This window comes from Lissotriton vulgaris, chromosome 6, assembly GCF_964263255.1.
Source record: "Lissotriton vulgaris chromosome 6, aLisVul1.2, whole genome shotgun sequence".
Classification (NCBI taxonomy): Eukaryota; Metazoa; Chordata; class Amphibia; order Caudata; family Salamandridae; genus Lissotriton; species Lissotriton vulgaris.
The window spans coordinates 63,496,672-63,513,596 of record NC_141694.1 but is presented as its reverse complement, the minus strand read 5'-3'; the positions used below and the strand labels follow the sequence as shown (position 1 = coordinate 63,513,596).

At 46.2% G+C, this 16,925-nt stretch overlaps 1 protein-coding gene across 1 annotated transcript in view; it reads left to right on the top strand.

Annotated features, from left to right (window-relative positions):
• The window catches only part of LOC147706789 (exportin-5-like), a 1,247,062-nt gene that overhangs the window by 510,697 nt on the left and 719,440 nt on the right, over nucleotides 1-16,925 (top strand). The window contains exons 18-19 of the mRNA XM_086925922.1: nucleotides 2,751-2,850; nucleotides 5,605-5,786. Of these exons, the coding sequence (XP_086782048.1) occupies nucleotides 2,751-2,850; nucleotides 5,605-5,786 (282 nt within the window). The remainder of the gene's footprint in view (nucleotides 1-2,750; nucleotides 2,851-5,604; nucleotides 5,787-16,925) is intronic.

The following is a 16,925-nucleotide window of genomic DNA, read 5'->3' as shown; positions in this document are numbered from 1 at the left end:
GCAGGCCTTTCAGGTGGCCGGAGATGTGGTTGTGTCGGGGGATGTCCAGGACGAGTCGTGCGGAGACGTTCTGTATGTGCTGTAGTCTTTTCTGAAGTTTGGCTGTGGTTGCGGCGTAGAGGGTGTTTCCGTGGTCCAGACGGCTGGTGACGAGTGCCTGGGTGACCGTTTTCCTGGTTTCCGCGGGGATCCAGCAGTAGATCTTACGGAGCATGCGCAGGGTGTTGAAGCAGGATGATGAGACGGCGTTGACTTGTCTGGTCATCGAAAGGGAGAAGTCCAGGATGAAGCCCAGGTTACGGGCGTAGTCCGTTGGCTTGGGAGTGGTGCCCAGGGCAGGGGGGCCACCAGGAGTCGTCCCAGGCGGAGGGACGATGATCCCAGGATGAGGACTTCCGATGATGTTGAGGTTGTGTTGGCGTGCGATGGCTGCGAGAGGGCTCATGTGGACGTTGAAGAGGGTTGGGCTGAGTGATGATCCTTGGGGTACGCCGCAGATGACTTCGGTGGCCTCGTATCCCAACGGGGGGAGGCGGACTCTCTGGGTTCTTCCGGCGAGGAACAAGAGGATCCACTCCAGTGCCTTCTCCTGGATTCCGGTGTTGCTGAGGCGATGTACTAGTGTGCGGTGGCAGACGGTGTCGAAAGCCGCAGAGAGGTCCAGGAGGATGAGGGCCGCTGTTTCCCCGTTGTCTAGCAGGGATCTAATGTCATCGGTGGCTGCGATCAGGGCGGTCTCGGTATGTGGTTGGCCCGGAAACCTGATTGCGAGGGGTCGAGGGATCCGTTTATCTCAAGGAAGGCGGCGAGCTGTCTGTTGACTGTCTTCTCGAGGACTTTGGCAGGGAAAGGGAGGAGCGAGATGGGGCGGAAGTTCTTGAGGTCGGTGGGGTCCACTGTTGGTTTCTTCAGGAGGGCGCTGAGTTCGGCATGCTTCCAGATCTCCGGGAAGGTGGCGGTGTTGAAGGAGCTGTTGATGTCCCGGAGTTGGGGTTCGATGATGGAGTCGGCCTTGTTGAAGACGTGGTGGGGGCAGGGGCCGGTAGGGGATCCGGAGTGGATGGTGCTCATCGTATCATATAGATAGAACTAAACCCTTTCAAAAGACAAAACAACTGTTTGTCGCTTCCTCTCCTCCGCACAAAGGCAACCCCATCTCTAAAGGCGGGATTGCGAGGTGGATTGTAAAATGTATACAAATATGCTATATAAAAGCTAAACGTACATTAACAGTTCCTCCTAGAGCGCACTCCACTCGCCAACTAGGAGCCTCTATGGCTTTCTTAGGAAACATACCCCTAGAGGACATATGTAAAGCAGCAACCTGGTCTACACCACACACCTTAACTAAACACATTGTGTTGATGTGCAAGCCAAGCAGCAAGCTGCAGTAGGCCAAGCTGTCTTTAAAACTCTATTTCAAACCACTGCAACGAGTACAAGCGACCACTGCTAGGGGAGCACTGCTGCACAATCTATGCTAATTGTACAATCTGCAGCTCATATGCCTCAAACTGAAAATGCTACTTACCAGTACGCATCTGTTCTTGGCATGTAGAGCTGTAGATTTGTACACGCCCTCCCGCCTCCCCTAGACTTGTATCCGTTCCAGTTTTTATTTTTCTTAGATGCACACGCATGGACATCCCTTTTTTCTTTACTTCTACTGACTCCATCATTTCTCATCATGGCGAAAAACAATCTAAGGGTGGAGCTGATGCGCAGTATTGTCCAAGGGAGGAGTCACCTATCTCGGGACTAACAAAGACTTCTTCCAAGAGGACAACAACCTGCATCATCCTAGCCCAACACCATGTGGCGATCTAATGCTAAGTGTACAACTCTGCAGCTCTACATGTGGAGAAGTGTGGCTCACTGCTTAGAAGCGGCAGACCCTGAAGCAGAGGTCGGCCCGGGACCAGGGTTCAATTCCCGACGTGACAGGGTCTTGGGTCAATGTCCGCGGACTCGATAATTTTCGCCTAGGTGCCTACGCTAACCATTGGTCCCACTCTGCAACTCTGGGCAATAGCTTGCTTAATCTCCACAACGGCCCTAGCAGCGCCGGGGATGCCTGGCTGCACCTTGGGGGTGCCCTCTCACAGGGAAAGCCAGGACGGGTTCCCCAGCGGTATACAGCGCCAGGATGCCTCGAGTGATGGGGTAACAGTACGCTTTACAAGTACACATACATTTACATTTACATGCCAAGAACAGATGCATACTGGTAAGTAGCTTTTTCCTTCCTGAAATGGAAAACTTACAAACAATGGTTTAGAAATATTCTGATAAAGTCAATTCGGGAGATAGGGGCTTTCTGGCAAATTATTACAGGTATTTAATGTTATGTTATGTTTCTTTCTATAGCATGTTAGACAATTAGATGCCTCTATATTGCTTAGTTCTAGTGAATGCCTTTTTCTTCCTCTTGTCACAAAGAAATGGGCTGGAGATGCTGTGGTGGTGCAGTCGGTTGTCCAGGTTCTTGTGTACTACTATGGTTGTATGGATGACCTCGGTGCTAGTCTCCCCTGATTAGGTAGAGTTGTACTCCTTATGTGATCTCGAAATGTTTTCAATTGGCTCCATTATAAAGTGGCAGCCAAGAGGCAGGTGATGTCCTACTTTACCTGCTACAGCACATTATGTGAATGAGATCGAGACTTATGGTTGGAGGATGCCCAGTGTAATGACAAGATGCAATTTAGAATGTTATTCGTGTTTTAAAATTCTTTTTGTGTCTTTTATAGAGTGGTAAGGAGTCCTGAAGCATTTCTGCAGTATGTAGGTGCCAAATGTCACGGATCTGACCTAGCAACAGGTGGTCTTGCAAGTCTAAACCGTTCACGAGTAAGTACTTGTCACCATTTTGTAATTGGGGTTTGTGCATAAATGCTTTGTTATGTTTAGGCCTCTGTCAATCAGTTTAGGCCACTGCCAATCATTTTATGTGTACTATAGATGTGTGGAATTACTCCAGTAGTGGAACGTTCATAGGTTCAGATGTTTGCATCCTTCCCCATCGTCTGGATGTGAGTCCCACGGTATATTATAATAGCAATGCAAAGTTGAATATAGGCTAGAAAGGCCCTAGGCCCTTTCATTTTGCGACATATATTTGTCATTGTTTAAAAAAAGAGACCAAAGATAGGTTTGAACCAATAAGATTTCCGTACCCCTTTCCTCTGGAGAGGTGGGCTAGAACAGGGAGTTGAAATAAAGATGTTGTTATTTCTGCTTGGCCCTCAGCCACCTCTTCTGTGACTGTTAGTCTGCACAGTAATGTCTTGTGAATGTATGCTCTGAAGGAAGACCATGTGGCTACGCTGCAAATTTGTTGCATTGAAACGTTGGCTGGCTGTCATAGCTCCCTTTTTTCCTAGCTGATTGTGCCTTTGGTTTAGTGACTAAAGACTTATATGCTAGTGAATAACACATCGTCAGTTTGAACAGGCTATCTAGCAATAGAATTTGTCACTTCTGTCCCTAAGGCCTGTGCTGACTGTCCTACAAAAAGTTGACTGGTCTTCGTGCCGTCTTTAGCAATTTGAATGTAGTACATACCTGTCTCCTGACATTCAGTGATGCAAGGCTCTCTCAACAGCCTTGGGTGGCCTTCAGAAAAAGGCAGCTACAGTGATGGTTTATTAATGTGAAAAGGTGGTATGACCGTTGGTAAGATTTTTGGGTTGGTTCTCCTCACCAGTTTGTCCTTGGTATGGATAGGAATGGTTATTTCACTGAGTGCATGTATCTGGATTACCCTTGTTAATGATGTCATAGCCACGAAGGTGACTGTTTTCAAAGTAAGGTGTTTTAGTGTGGCTTTGTGCATGGGCTCGAAAAGGCGCTTTCATGAAACCTGCTAGAACCAATTGAGATTCCACTGTAGGGTTGGTTCTACCAGGGAAAAGCCTCTTTGCCCCTCGCATGAACCTTTTTATTAATGGAACTGTGAAAATATGTTTACTGTGCAGCCCTCTCAAATAAGCTGCAATAGCTGACTGATAAACTCTTAGTGAAGTGTGCATGAGTTTACAATTAGGGAAATACGAGCATTATCAGGCTGTTACTGTTTCGTGATGCTAAACGTTTTGTAGTTAATTTGGCACCAAGTTGGATATCTATTCTACTTGAAGGTGTAACTTCTTTTAGTGGATGGTTTATGTGCCTTGTTAATGAGAAGTACTGTTGCTATAGGTAAATGCAGAAACACTGCTACTTCAAGAACCACACCCTAACTGTAGGTCTCATGGGTTTGGGTTAAAAACCCTCCACTGCTGCACGGTTAGAGTGATTTTGTGTTAAGGAATTATGACACTGTGTTGCCATAACAGTTGTAAGTGTAAGAACCATGGCTCACAAAGCCCTTTGGAAGCTATTGGAATTATAATCATGTTGGATACTCTGAATTTCTGTAGAACATTTGATATCAACGATACTGGGAGAAAAGTATAAGCAGATATCCTGTATCGGCTTACCAACATGGTATTTCCCAGAGACTGTAGATGGTAATGTCTGGATGAAAATAACTGTCATTTTGTGATTTCTGTGGTTGTGAAAATTTCTAATGGAGTTATTCCGGTGTTGGAAGAGTGTGTCTGCTATAGTTTGCTTGAACTCCCAGTCCTGAGAGCAGCTTGTTCACCTGCTTAGTTAGTTTGCCTCAGTGATACTCCTGGGACATATCTTGGTACGCACAAGTAGTTTCTTGTGGTGACCCATCCTCATATGGTTTGTGTGAGGTAATGAGGTGTATTATATGGTGTGGTAGTGCAACGTCACTGTAATACACTTCTCAACCAGTTTAGGCCCCTTCGGTTTAGTTTAACAAACCTTCAGCTCAAACCTGGGTAGCTGTGGCACTGAGCGACAAGGCTTACACAAAGGAACACATTTTAAGAATTTAAACAGCACCAAAGCAACTGAAGAAGGAATCGACATAACACTCCAGAAATCTGACACCTATTTCTATAAAATAGATTTTGATCATCTTAATTTTGAATATATTTGTTTGTTTTATTATTTATTGTATGATGTGTTTTATGGGCCTGTGCCCGAAACGAACAATTACTACTGCTACTAATGTAATGAAAGGTAGAAACACAAGGCCTCCAAAGATGTTTTACGCCCCATCCTCCAAAATGTTAGCTGTTCATTTTAAGCAAAATGAAAGAACCTATGTCCCTTTATTACCTTTTAATCACCCTTAAAGAAAAAAGAACTTTTAACATTTCAAATTATTACAATCCATGTTCAAAAAACAGTTTGTTAATTTATAACTGTTCTTTTAACTGTGTAGTGTAACTGTACTTCTAAAGCCACCCAACCTAAACCTTAATGGGTTACCAGTGCTTTTTATCGTAGGTGGCATATATTTTCCTTAGATAAGTGGCCTACACCTCAAAGAAGCAAACCATGCATAGGCTTAAATCTTTGGCAAGTGATCACTTCTGAGGTAAAGAGAATCTTGTTTAACTTGGCCATAACAGCTTTGTCCTTCAAGCTTTCTGAGTAGCATAAGTTCTGTTTTATTGCCAAACAAATTCTCAAATTTTGTTTTTTGTTGTTAATTTTATTATTTTTTCTCTATTTTTACTTCAGCTAAGCTTTTGTGTATCAACCATTCTGGGAGTGTTAAAAGAGACCCGATGGCCAAGTGACCTGAAAGAGGCAAAGGCTGGAGCATTTGTGTGTGGTATGCTTCCTAATGGTGACCCACTGTATCGCAACCCATGTGCTCGGCTGATTCTTAGAGTCTTTGACAACTTACTGATTCTCATAAGGTAAGTTCATTGTATGCGATACCTGGTGTTGCTGCTTTCTATTTCACAATCTCCAAGTTGGCTCCTTCATACATACCATAATGACTGGAATCTACTTCATTCCACTTCATATCACTTCTTATATAAAGCACCCAGGGCCAGATGTACAACCTGCCAAATAGTGCCTGGCAAATTGCGTCACATTTGCGAGGCGGTATTTGGCATGTACAACAGTGTGCTTAAACACTGTTTGCGATTCCCAATGGGGTCGTAAATTGCGAGGCACATGAATATGAAAGAGCCTCTCAAATTTGCCAGTCCATTTGGAATGACAGGCCCTCCCAGGGATGTTGGCCTGCTGGGCTCAGCAGACCACCATTTATGGGACTGCTTTTAAATAAAGCAGCTTTTTTTTTTTTTTAGCCCCTTCGCAGCGGGGGTAATTTCCCCGCTGTGCTGGGGCGCGGGGGGCGCGCACAGCGCCCCTGTGCTCATGACGAGCTCAGCTCGTCATGAGGCATGGTGCTAGTGTGCTCATGACGAGCTGAGCTAGTCATGACCACACCCGTTTCCGTGGAACTTTCAGCACAGCAGGGGAATTATCCCCACGTGTGAGCGTTCCACGGCTCATGACGAGCTCGGCTAGTCATGAGCACCTGCGCACCGTGCCTCATGACGAGCTGAGCTCGTCATGAGCACTTAAGGGGTTAATGCAGCCTGTTTTCCTTAAAGAAATATGGAATGCATTTAAAAATAAAAAATTCAATGTTTTAGTTTCATTTTTTAAGGGATGTTCTCTGTGGGTCTGTTTTGACTCCGGGACCGACGCAGCACACCTCGTGGTCAGCGCCGTACTTTGGGATTTCTTTGGACCTTGGCGTCGTGATAACTCCAGTTGGGGTTATCTGTTGCTAAAGACTGCTTTTAAGTGAATAACCTATTTTTGAACTGCTTCTACCAGTAAACAACCATTACCACAAATCTTTTATCCCGCATACCCTGACAACGCAAATACTATGACTCCGCAATGCCATTACAACGCATGGCATTACATTTTATATGCTTTTACCACGCATGCTTTTAGAACGAAATTCGTTGTAAATGCATGAATGGTAAAAGCATATGTTTTTTAAATGTAAGTATATACTTTGGGGTTGGGCTGCAGGGCTATATGTTATTGGGGGTTCAGGGGTAATTTTAGGGTTTATTTTTGGGTTTTGGGGTGCTGGGGTAATTTTAGGGGTCACGGTGTGCTAGGGTTTTGGGGTGTAGGGGTAATTTTAGGGTTCAGGGTGCGTTTTGGGGTGCTGGGATAATTTTAGGGATCAGGGCGGGTTAGGGTTTTGGGGGGCAGGGGTATTTTTGGGGTTTAGGGTTTATTTAGGTTTTTGGGTGCTGGGGTATTTTTGGGGTTCAGGGCGGATATATAATATATTGCAACACATTCGACTATAAAGTCGAAGAAACGGCAAGCACACTGGAATCCGATTTAAGTAATTTTAATGCAAACCCCCCTTCACCTCTGACAGACGCGTTTCGCTATTCCAGCTTCGTCAGTGTCTATATGTGTGTGTATATATATATATAAAATATATATATTTTATATATATACACATATATATATTCACTGAAAAACCATAGGTTTCAGGCCCTATATAGTTAGGAATTAGCATTTAAAAAACCTTTAAAATTCACTCAAAAAACTAGAAGTTTTAGGGGTGTTGTAGTTAGCTGGACATTTCACTCATACAAAACCATTGAAATTGCTCCTATGTAGTTAGTTGTACTAACTATATTTCGCGCACCCGCAATCCACTGCTGATGATTTCACATATTACATCATTCATGACATGGTCAGTGACATCACTGATATCTCAAATGACATCACTGATGACATCACTGTTGACATCATCCTCGTGACAATCACATACACCTTTTCATACACTAGTAAAATCTTTTATCACTCTTTGTAAAATGCAGAGTATCATATTTGAATCCATTGTTACAGCAATACAAGTATCTAAAAACCCACTCAGTGATTCATAGATGCCACACCCTTTTTTACACCTCTCTACAACGCAGCCCCCGTGCATGTTTGAAGAGGGGGAACTAATTCCCCTTGCAAACTGGGGCTCCCTGGGGCAAACTAGCCCACCTGGAACCTCCAGTATGCGCCAGGGGGCTTCATGCACAGAGGTGTAATGAGGCTATGCCCCTTTTTACACCTCTCTGCAACGCAGGCCACTGGCGCGTTTGCAGAGGGGGGACTAATTCACCTTGCATACTGGGGGTCCCTTGGTCATATCTGTCCAAACGCCGATATTCCGAGCGATTGAAAATGACTTTTCTTGAGAAACATTTGGATTTCAAGGATGCTATTAATTACTCAAGTCTGCCCGAATTGTGTGGGTAAAATTGATACCTAGTCACTTTGAATAAGAATGTACTTAAGTCTCGGCTAACATTTGGAAGAAATATCTGTTATAGGACAACAGGATACCGACATAACTTGAAGGAAATAAGAACGCCCTGACGAAGTTCTGTTGTACAGAACGAAATGCGTCGGCTGGCTGTGGTACATAAACTTAAGGAAAATAAAAGCATTTGAATATACACCAAGATTCAGCGCTTCAATAAGGACTCTAAGTGATATTATTTGATTGGACTTATTGTGCAAGTGGTGCTGTGCCAAACTTTGGAATATTCTCCACTACTCTCTACTACTCCACTACTCTCTAATACTCACTCTACTACTCATTCTCTACTACTCTCTACTACTCTCTCTCTACTACTCTCCCTACTACTCACTATCTACTATTCTCTACTAGTCACTCTCTACTACTCTCTACTACTCACTCTCTACTCTCTACTACTCTCTGTACTACTCTCTCTACTACTCACTCTTTACTACTCACTCTCTACTACTCTCTACTACTCACTCTCTACTTCTCACTCTCTACTACTCACTCTCTCTACTACTCTCTACTACTCACTCTCTACTATTATCTACTATTCCCTCTCTGCTACTCACTCTCTACTACTCACTCTCTACTACTCACTCTCTACTGCTCTCTGCTACTCACTCTCTACTACCCTCTCTACTACTCTCTCTACTACTCTCTCTACTGCTCTCTACTACTCTCTACTACTCACTCTACTACTTACTCTCTACTATTCACTCTCTACTACTCACTCTCTACTACTCACTCGATACTACTCTCTACTATTCACTCTACTACTCACTCTCTACTATTATCTACTATTCCCTCTCTGCTACTCACTCTCTACTACTCACTCTCTACTACTCACTCTCTACTGCTCTCTGCTACTCACTCTCTACTACTCTCTCTACTACTCTCTCTACTACTCTCTCTACTACTCTCTCTACTGCTCTCTACTACTCTCTACTACTCACTCTACTACTCACTCTACTACTTACTCTCTACTACTCACTCTCTACTACTCACTCTCTACTACTCACTCGATACTACTCTCTACTATTCACTCTACTATTCACTCCACTACTCACTCTCTACTACTCTCTACTACTCACTCTCTACTCTCTATTACTCTCTCTACTCTCTATTACTCACTCTCTACTCTCTACCTCTCTACTTATCACTCTACTAGTCTCTACCTCTCTACTATTCTCTACCTCTCCACCTCCACCTCTACCTCTCTACACGCACACATATATATATATATATATATATATATATATATATATATATATATATTTCTCTTCCAGGGGATCCTCATCAATAGTCATAAGCATTAGAATATTCCCGCCCATGCGCGGGACCCCGGAAACAATATATTATATGTGCCCCACATATACATATACATATATATATAAATATATATATATAAAAATAAGCAATTGCAGCCAAATAAAACAGTAGAGCTGGAATATGCTGTGAAGAATTTCCACCATACATGTGTATTAGCATTAGAAACATGATAAACAACACAAATGCTTGTTTAGAAACTGTTTTAATGCTTAGAAAACAGCAGAAATTCTTATAAGACACTGTAAGCATATACAGCTCCCAGGCTGCATTGCAAATACCCAGTCTAAAAAGACTGAAAAGCTAACCCTGTGGCTGCATGTACCAAAACTGACGCTGTGCCTTTAAGGCACCTCTGCCCCTAGCTTCCCATCATGCCTCAGGGGTTACAGTTAGGTCAGTTGTTCTTTCCGGCTCCTTCAGGAAGGACCCTGGATACACAGCTCCACAGTTTTTCTGCCTTTTTCAGTCAGAAAAGCTTCTAAAGAACATTTTTTTGATTTACTTTGACTTTTTACATCAGGGTCAAGTAAATAACTGCTTAGCAGTCGAATTTTTGGGAGGTTTTTCCTGTCAGGATGCCTTCATTATTCGATGATTGCCCTTCTTGTGGCCACAAGAAGGCAAAAACGGACTCTCATGAGGTCTGTATTTTATGCTTGCCAGAAGATCATGATCCAAAGGACTGTTCTCATTGTCAAAACCTGTCTGACAGAACTTTAAAAGACAGGGAGAGGAACAGGCTCTATGGTTTGGCCCAAAGATCCATGAGAGGAAGATCTACAGAGAGGAAGAGTTCAAAGAGACCCAGAACTCCCTCCAAAGGCAAGTCAGAGCGTCCATCGACCTCAGCGCCGGGCTCGGCGCTGAAAAAACAACATCTGATGGAAAAATCGAAAGATAAAGCTCCGTCGACGTCGGGACCGGCGTCGACGAGGAAATCGTCGTCGAAAAGAAAATCACCGACGACGAAGAAAGCTCCGCCGTCGTCAACTAGGCGACGATCGGCGTCGAGAGAAGCCACGAGATCTCCGTCGACGAGAAGATCGACGTCAAGACGTAAGTCAACTCCGCCTCCGTCAACCAGGCGACGGTCGGCGTCGAGAGACAGAATACACTCGCCGTCGTCCCAACGTCGACAGGCTTCGAAGAGTGTGACACCTCCGCCGAAGTCTCCACGGAGGCGCTCGGCGTCGAGGAGCAAGAGCCCCCTCGGACGATCGTCGTCGAGGAAGGGATCATCGTCGAAGACGTGTCGGCGCTCGACGTCGAGGATGTCCGATCCTCCGCCGTCGCCACATGCCAGGTCGACATCAAGGGCTTCGTCGACGACAGGACGTCGAAGGCCATCTCCGTCGCCGACAGACCAACGTCGGCCGACGTCGAGACCTCCGTCGACGGCAGGGCAACGCCGTTCGACGTCGAGACCTCCGTCGACGGCAGGGCAACGCCGCTCGACGTCGAGACCTCCGTCGACGGCAGGGCAACGCCGTTCGACGTCGAGACCTCCGTCGAAGGCGGGACGACGCTGTTCGACGTCGAGGGAGAAGACACCGTCAGCGGCTCGACATCACAGGTCGACGTCGAGAGAACACGGGTCGTCATCGAGGCGTTCGACGTCGAAGGTTATCACTCCGTCGACGCCGCAGAGGCGTCCAACGTCAAGGGAAAGACTTCTAAGACGTCCGCCAACACCGGTGAGACGAAAATCCCCTTCAGTGCCTTCGACTATTTTGGTGACCCAATCGGCTTCTCACCATTCCTCCTCAAGGGCCTCTAGCTCATCGAGGTCCAGTTCCAGGAGTAGAAGTCCGTTGCCCCAGCGAAAGATAACACTCGCGCCAAGATGGTATGCTCCTTTGCACACGTGGAAGGATTCTGGAGCGACGGAGAGGCTGCACAGATATGTAAGCCCACTCCACAGGTCACCTCTTCAGAGACTGGTAGAAGAGGCAGACAGACAGAGTCCTATCAGACACCAATCACGCTCTCGGGAGAGGAGAGCGGAAAGGTCGCATACCCCCAGGGTCTCCCGATCACCGCGGAGAGAGCATCCCAGATCTCAAACGCCGAGAAGGGAGAAACGAACTGAGAGGTCGAGATCTCCACGAAGGGAGCGTCGGAGAGAATCACGTTCTCCTCGAAGGGAAGACCGGCCGAGAAGATCGCCAGTGAGGAAGGTAAAATCTCACCACAGGAGAAGGAGAACACCATCAACCTCCTCCTCATCCTCTTCAAGATCTTCTAAAAGGGATTACTCCCCAACGCTGGCAGACAGCCCTCACTCCAGAGCTTCCCCGCTTGACGACGTCAACACATACCTAGACGTTCTTCAAAGGGGCGCTCAAAAACTTCAAATAGAAATGGCTGTTCCAGAAGTGTCCACTACTGTAATTTTTGAGACCCTTCGGCACAAATCATATTCACGGCCTTTGCTCCCATTGGTTCCAGGGATAATGGACCCAATCAAGGAGGTCTTCCTCACGCCAGCGGCAATCAGAGCGGTTCCGGCACGTATCCAGAAAAAGTATAGGCCGGCCGACTCGGACCCAATCTTTGTTAAAGGGGAGCCTGCGGCGGACTCTGTTATCGTAGCCTCAGCTAGGAAGAATCACGCAGTCGCACCCTCTTCTTCAGTTCCTCCTGACAAGGACAGCAAGACCCAAGATTCTTGGGGACGCAGAGTGTGCAGCACAGCAGCTTCATCACTGAAAGTCTCTAGTGCCTCAGCACTTCTCGGCAGATATGATAGAGCACTGTGGGACTCCATGGAACGATTCAAAGAAAAATTGCCCAAGGAGGACCAGAAGGACTTTGAGGAAACAGTGACGGAGGGCTGTTTGGTGGCAAACCAAATGATCAGTTCGTCCGCAGATAACGCACTCCTAGCAGGACATGCCTACTCGCATGGGGTTTGCGCAAGAAGATCTTCTTGGTTGCGGTTGACGGGTCTCAAACCAGATGCCCAGCAACGCATCCTCAATCTGCCCTTCTCAGGGTCTTCACTCTTTGGGGAGCATGCCGATCAGGAAATGACCCGCATGAAAACAGAATTGGACACGGTGAAGGCGGTTGGTCTGGAAAAGAAGAAAGAGCCGTTCAAGCGACGCTTCAAGACCAACAAGAACCGGGGAGGCCAACAGAGGGTTCAAACCCCTCAATGGTCTCAGAACAAGCCACAAGGGAAGACACAATACAGAGGAGGAAAATCAGGCAGAGGCAGAGGCGGACATCATCAGTCCTCTGCCACGCCCAGAGGAGGCAAGGCCTGAGCAGTGGCTTCCTCTGGCGCCGTTACCCACTCCAGTGGGAGGAAGTGCTTCGCAACACCTGGAAGAGTGGGTCAGCATCACAAAAGATCAGTGGGTGCTGAATATACTGCGCAATGGATATGCGCTACGTTTCCGGAAGAGACCACAACCGATTCCTCCAAAAAAGACTCGCTCGTACCATCTAAACCTCCTCAAAAGGGAGGTGAGTGTCCTCTTGCAGAAAAACGCAATCGAAGAGGTACCCCCATCCCAAAGGGGGAGAGGAGTGTACTCAAGGTATTTTCTAGTCCCCAAAAGAGACCAAGAGGACAAGTTCAGACCGATTCTAGATCTTCGGTCCCTCAACAAAGTGGTGGTCAAAGAGAAGTTTCGCATGCTGGCACTTCATCAGATATGTCCTCATCTACAAAGTGGAGATTGGATGTGTTCGGTGGATTTACAGGACGCGTACTTCCACATTCCTATCACACCAGGTCATCGGAAGTACTTGAGGTTTCTGGTAGGGAACAAGCATTACCAGTACAAAGTACCTCCGTTCGGTCTGAAATCCGCACCAAGGGTGTTCACCAAGTGCATGGCAGTGGTAGCGGCATGTCTACACAAAAAAGGTCTGTTTGTGTACCCATATCTGGACGACTGGCTCCTGAAGAGCCAGTCCCCTCATCAAGCCACCAAAGACTGTCGTCTGTGTCTTCAACAACTACACAGGCTTGGGCTCCACGTGAACACAGAAAAGTCAGTCCTGCATCCCACGCAAACCATCCACTATCTGGGAGCGGTCCTAGACACAAATTTAGGAAGAGCGTTTCCTTCGCAGGAGAGACTATCTTCCATGGGGCAGAAATGCAGAAAGTTACTTCAGTCTCCTCGTCCAAAGGTGCGAGAAGTAGCGTCTCTACTGGGCTCCATGGCGTCCTGCATCTTCCTAATTCCAAACGCCAGGTTGAGGATGCGTCCTCTTCAAGAGTCTGTGGAAGACCAGTGGGACCAAGCGACTGGAGATTGGGAGGATCGAATCATCCTATCTCAAGCAGCACTATCCTCAATACAGTGGTGGACTCGCCCTCGGAATGTCTTGCAGGGAGTCCCTTTTCAGCAGCCTCTTCCTTCGATGTCTGTGATAACGGACGCATCTCTGGAAGGTTGGGGTGCTCACATGGGTCGTCTTCAGATTCAGGGTCGCTGGTCGACCAACCTTCAAACTTACCATATCAACATGCTGGAACTTCGAGCAGTACATCTGGCGCTCAAAGCGTTCCTTCCAGCAATCACAACGGACAAGATCTTGGTTCAGACGGACAACACTACAACAATGTTCTATCTGAACAAGCAGGGAGGAACACGGTCTCGCCCTCTGTCTCAGGAGGCCCAAGCCATATGGCACTGGCTTCTGGCTCGGGGACTGTCGGTGGTGGCAGTACACCTTCCAGGCGAGCTAAACACAAAGGCGGACGCACTCAGCAGGCACTTCGAAGATCAGCCAGACTGGGTGCTAAACGACGAAGTAGTCGAAGAACTCTTCCGTTGCTGGGGCCATCCAGACATAGATTTATTCGCGGACGACGAAAACGCCAAATGCCACGCCTTCGCGTCCAGGTTCCACCGACCAGGGACACAAGGGAACGCTCTCCTGCTGGAGTGGACAGGAATGTTCGCCTATGCGTTTCCTCCTCTGGCTCTGATTCCGAAGGTGGTGGCCAAGCTCATCAGATCGAGCATGGACATGATCCTAGTTGCTCTGGATTGGCCGCGACAATGGTGGTATCCAGACCTATTACATCTGTCGCTGTGTCCACACAGACGTCTGCCATGCAGACCAGACCTGTTGAGCAAAATGAACGGGAGGATCCTGCATCCCAACCTCCCGTCACTGAACCTGACTGCATGGCTCCTGAGGTCTTGCAATACGGACACTTAAATCTGCCTCCAGAATGTATGAATATTTTAAAAGAGGCAAAGAGGCCTTCCACTAGGGCATCTTATGCATTCAAGTGGAAGAGATTTTTCATTTGGTGTAGGGACCATGGCTTTGATCCCACCACAGGACAAGAAGAGGTAGTCCTCCCTTACCTCCTTTACCTAGCGACATCAGGGTTGAAATACGCTTCTATCAGGGTTCACCTATCTGCCATAGTAGCGTACAGAAAATCACCGACACAAACGTCGTTTTTTCAGGTCCCAGTGGTTAAGGATTTCCTTCAGGGATTGAAGAAGGTCTATCCCCCTGTGAGAAATCCTTCTCCTCCCTGGGAGTTGAACCTGGTTCTCTCCAGGCTGATGTCTGCACCGTTTGAACCTATACACAAGGCCTCCTTGCAGCATCTCACGTGGAAGGCGGCCTTCTTGGTGGCAATAACCTCTGCTCGCAGGGTTAGCGAGATTCAAGCACTCTGCACCAAGGAACCCTACACGGTGTTTCACCACAACAGAGTGGTAATGAGAGCTCACCCCTCTTTCCTTCCAAAAGTGGTATCGGATTTTCATATAAACCAAACGATTACCCTTCCTTCGTTCTTTCCTAACCCATCGACCCCAGCTGAGAGGTCGTTGCACTCGTTAGATCTTAAACGGGTGCTAAAGTTTTACCTAGAAAGAACAAAGGGCACCAGAAAGACAGACCAACTCTTTGTCAATTATGGGTCAATGAGGACCGGGTTTGCGGCAGCCAAGAGGTCCATCTCCAGATGGATTGTCTCATGTATCAAACTAGCATACCAGCTGGCTGGCAAACCTTTGTTACAATCACCCAAAGCTCATTCCACTAGAGGGAAGGCAGCCACAACAGCATTTTTACATGACATTCCCATGTCAGAAATTTGCAAGGCTGCGACATGGAAATCAGTCCATACCTTTACAAGGCATTATTGCCTAGAGTCTGATTCCAGAGCGGATTCTCAAGTAGGGCAAGCCTCCTTGAGAAACCTATTTGGGTAGTATAAGGCCTACTGTTTGGGCCTACGAATGTGAATGTTACCTGTTGTTTCCTTTGCCCGCAGGGATGAGGTGAGGCTCGCTACTCTATTCTAATGCTTATGACTATTGATGAGGATCCCCTGGAAGAGAAGGATTAGTTACTTACCTGTAATCCTAGTTCTCTTCCAGGGGTATCCTCATCAAAGTCATAAGCAACCCTCCCGCCTCCCCGGGCAAAGGACTTTGTTTATGAAGTAGGAGATGTTTTAACCTGTTATTACCATGGTTTTGTTTTCAGTCTCCGAAAAGAACAACTGACCTAACTGTAACCCCTGAGGCATGATGGGAAGCTAGGGGCAGAGGTGCCTTAAAGGCACAGCGTCAGTTTTGGTACATGCAGCCACAGGGTTAGCTTTTCAGTCTTTTTAGACTGGGTATTTGCAATGCAGCCTGGGAGCTGTATATGCTTACAGTGTCTTATAAGAATTTCTGCTGTTTTCTAAGCATTAAAACAGTTTCTAAACAAGCATTTGTGTTGTTTATCATGTTTCTAATGCTAATACACATGTATGGTGGAAATTCTTCACAGCATATTCCAGCTCTACTGTTTTATTTGGCTGCAATTGCTTATTTTTATATATATATATTTATATATATATGTATATGTATATGTGGGGCACATATAATATATTGTTTCCGGGGTCCCGCGCATGGGCGGGAATATTCTAATGCTTATGACTTTGATGAGGATACCCCTGGAAGAGAACTAGGATTACAGGTAAGTAACTAATCCATATATACATATGCATTTATATGTGTGTGTGTGTGTGTGTATATATATATATATATATATATATATATATATATATATTTTCACTGAAAAAACCATAGGTTTTAGCCCATATATAGTTAGGGATTAGCATTTACAAAACCTTAATTTACTCGCACAAAACCATAGAAATTCTCATATATAGTTAGATGCAATAACTATATATCGCGCACCCGCAACCCACTGCTGATGATGTCACATATTACATCATTCATGACATGGTCAGTGACATCACTGATGACATCACTGATGACATCTCAAATGACATCACTGATGACATCTCAAATGACAACATCCAGTGACTGTATGTTTCTGTAAAGTTAAAATATGTCTTACATATTGAAGAATGAGTGGATGT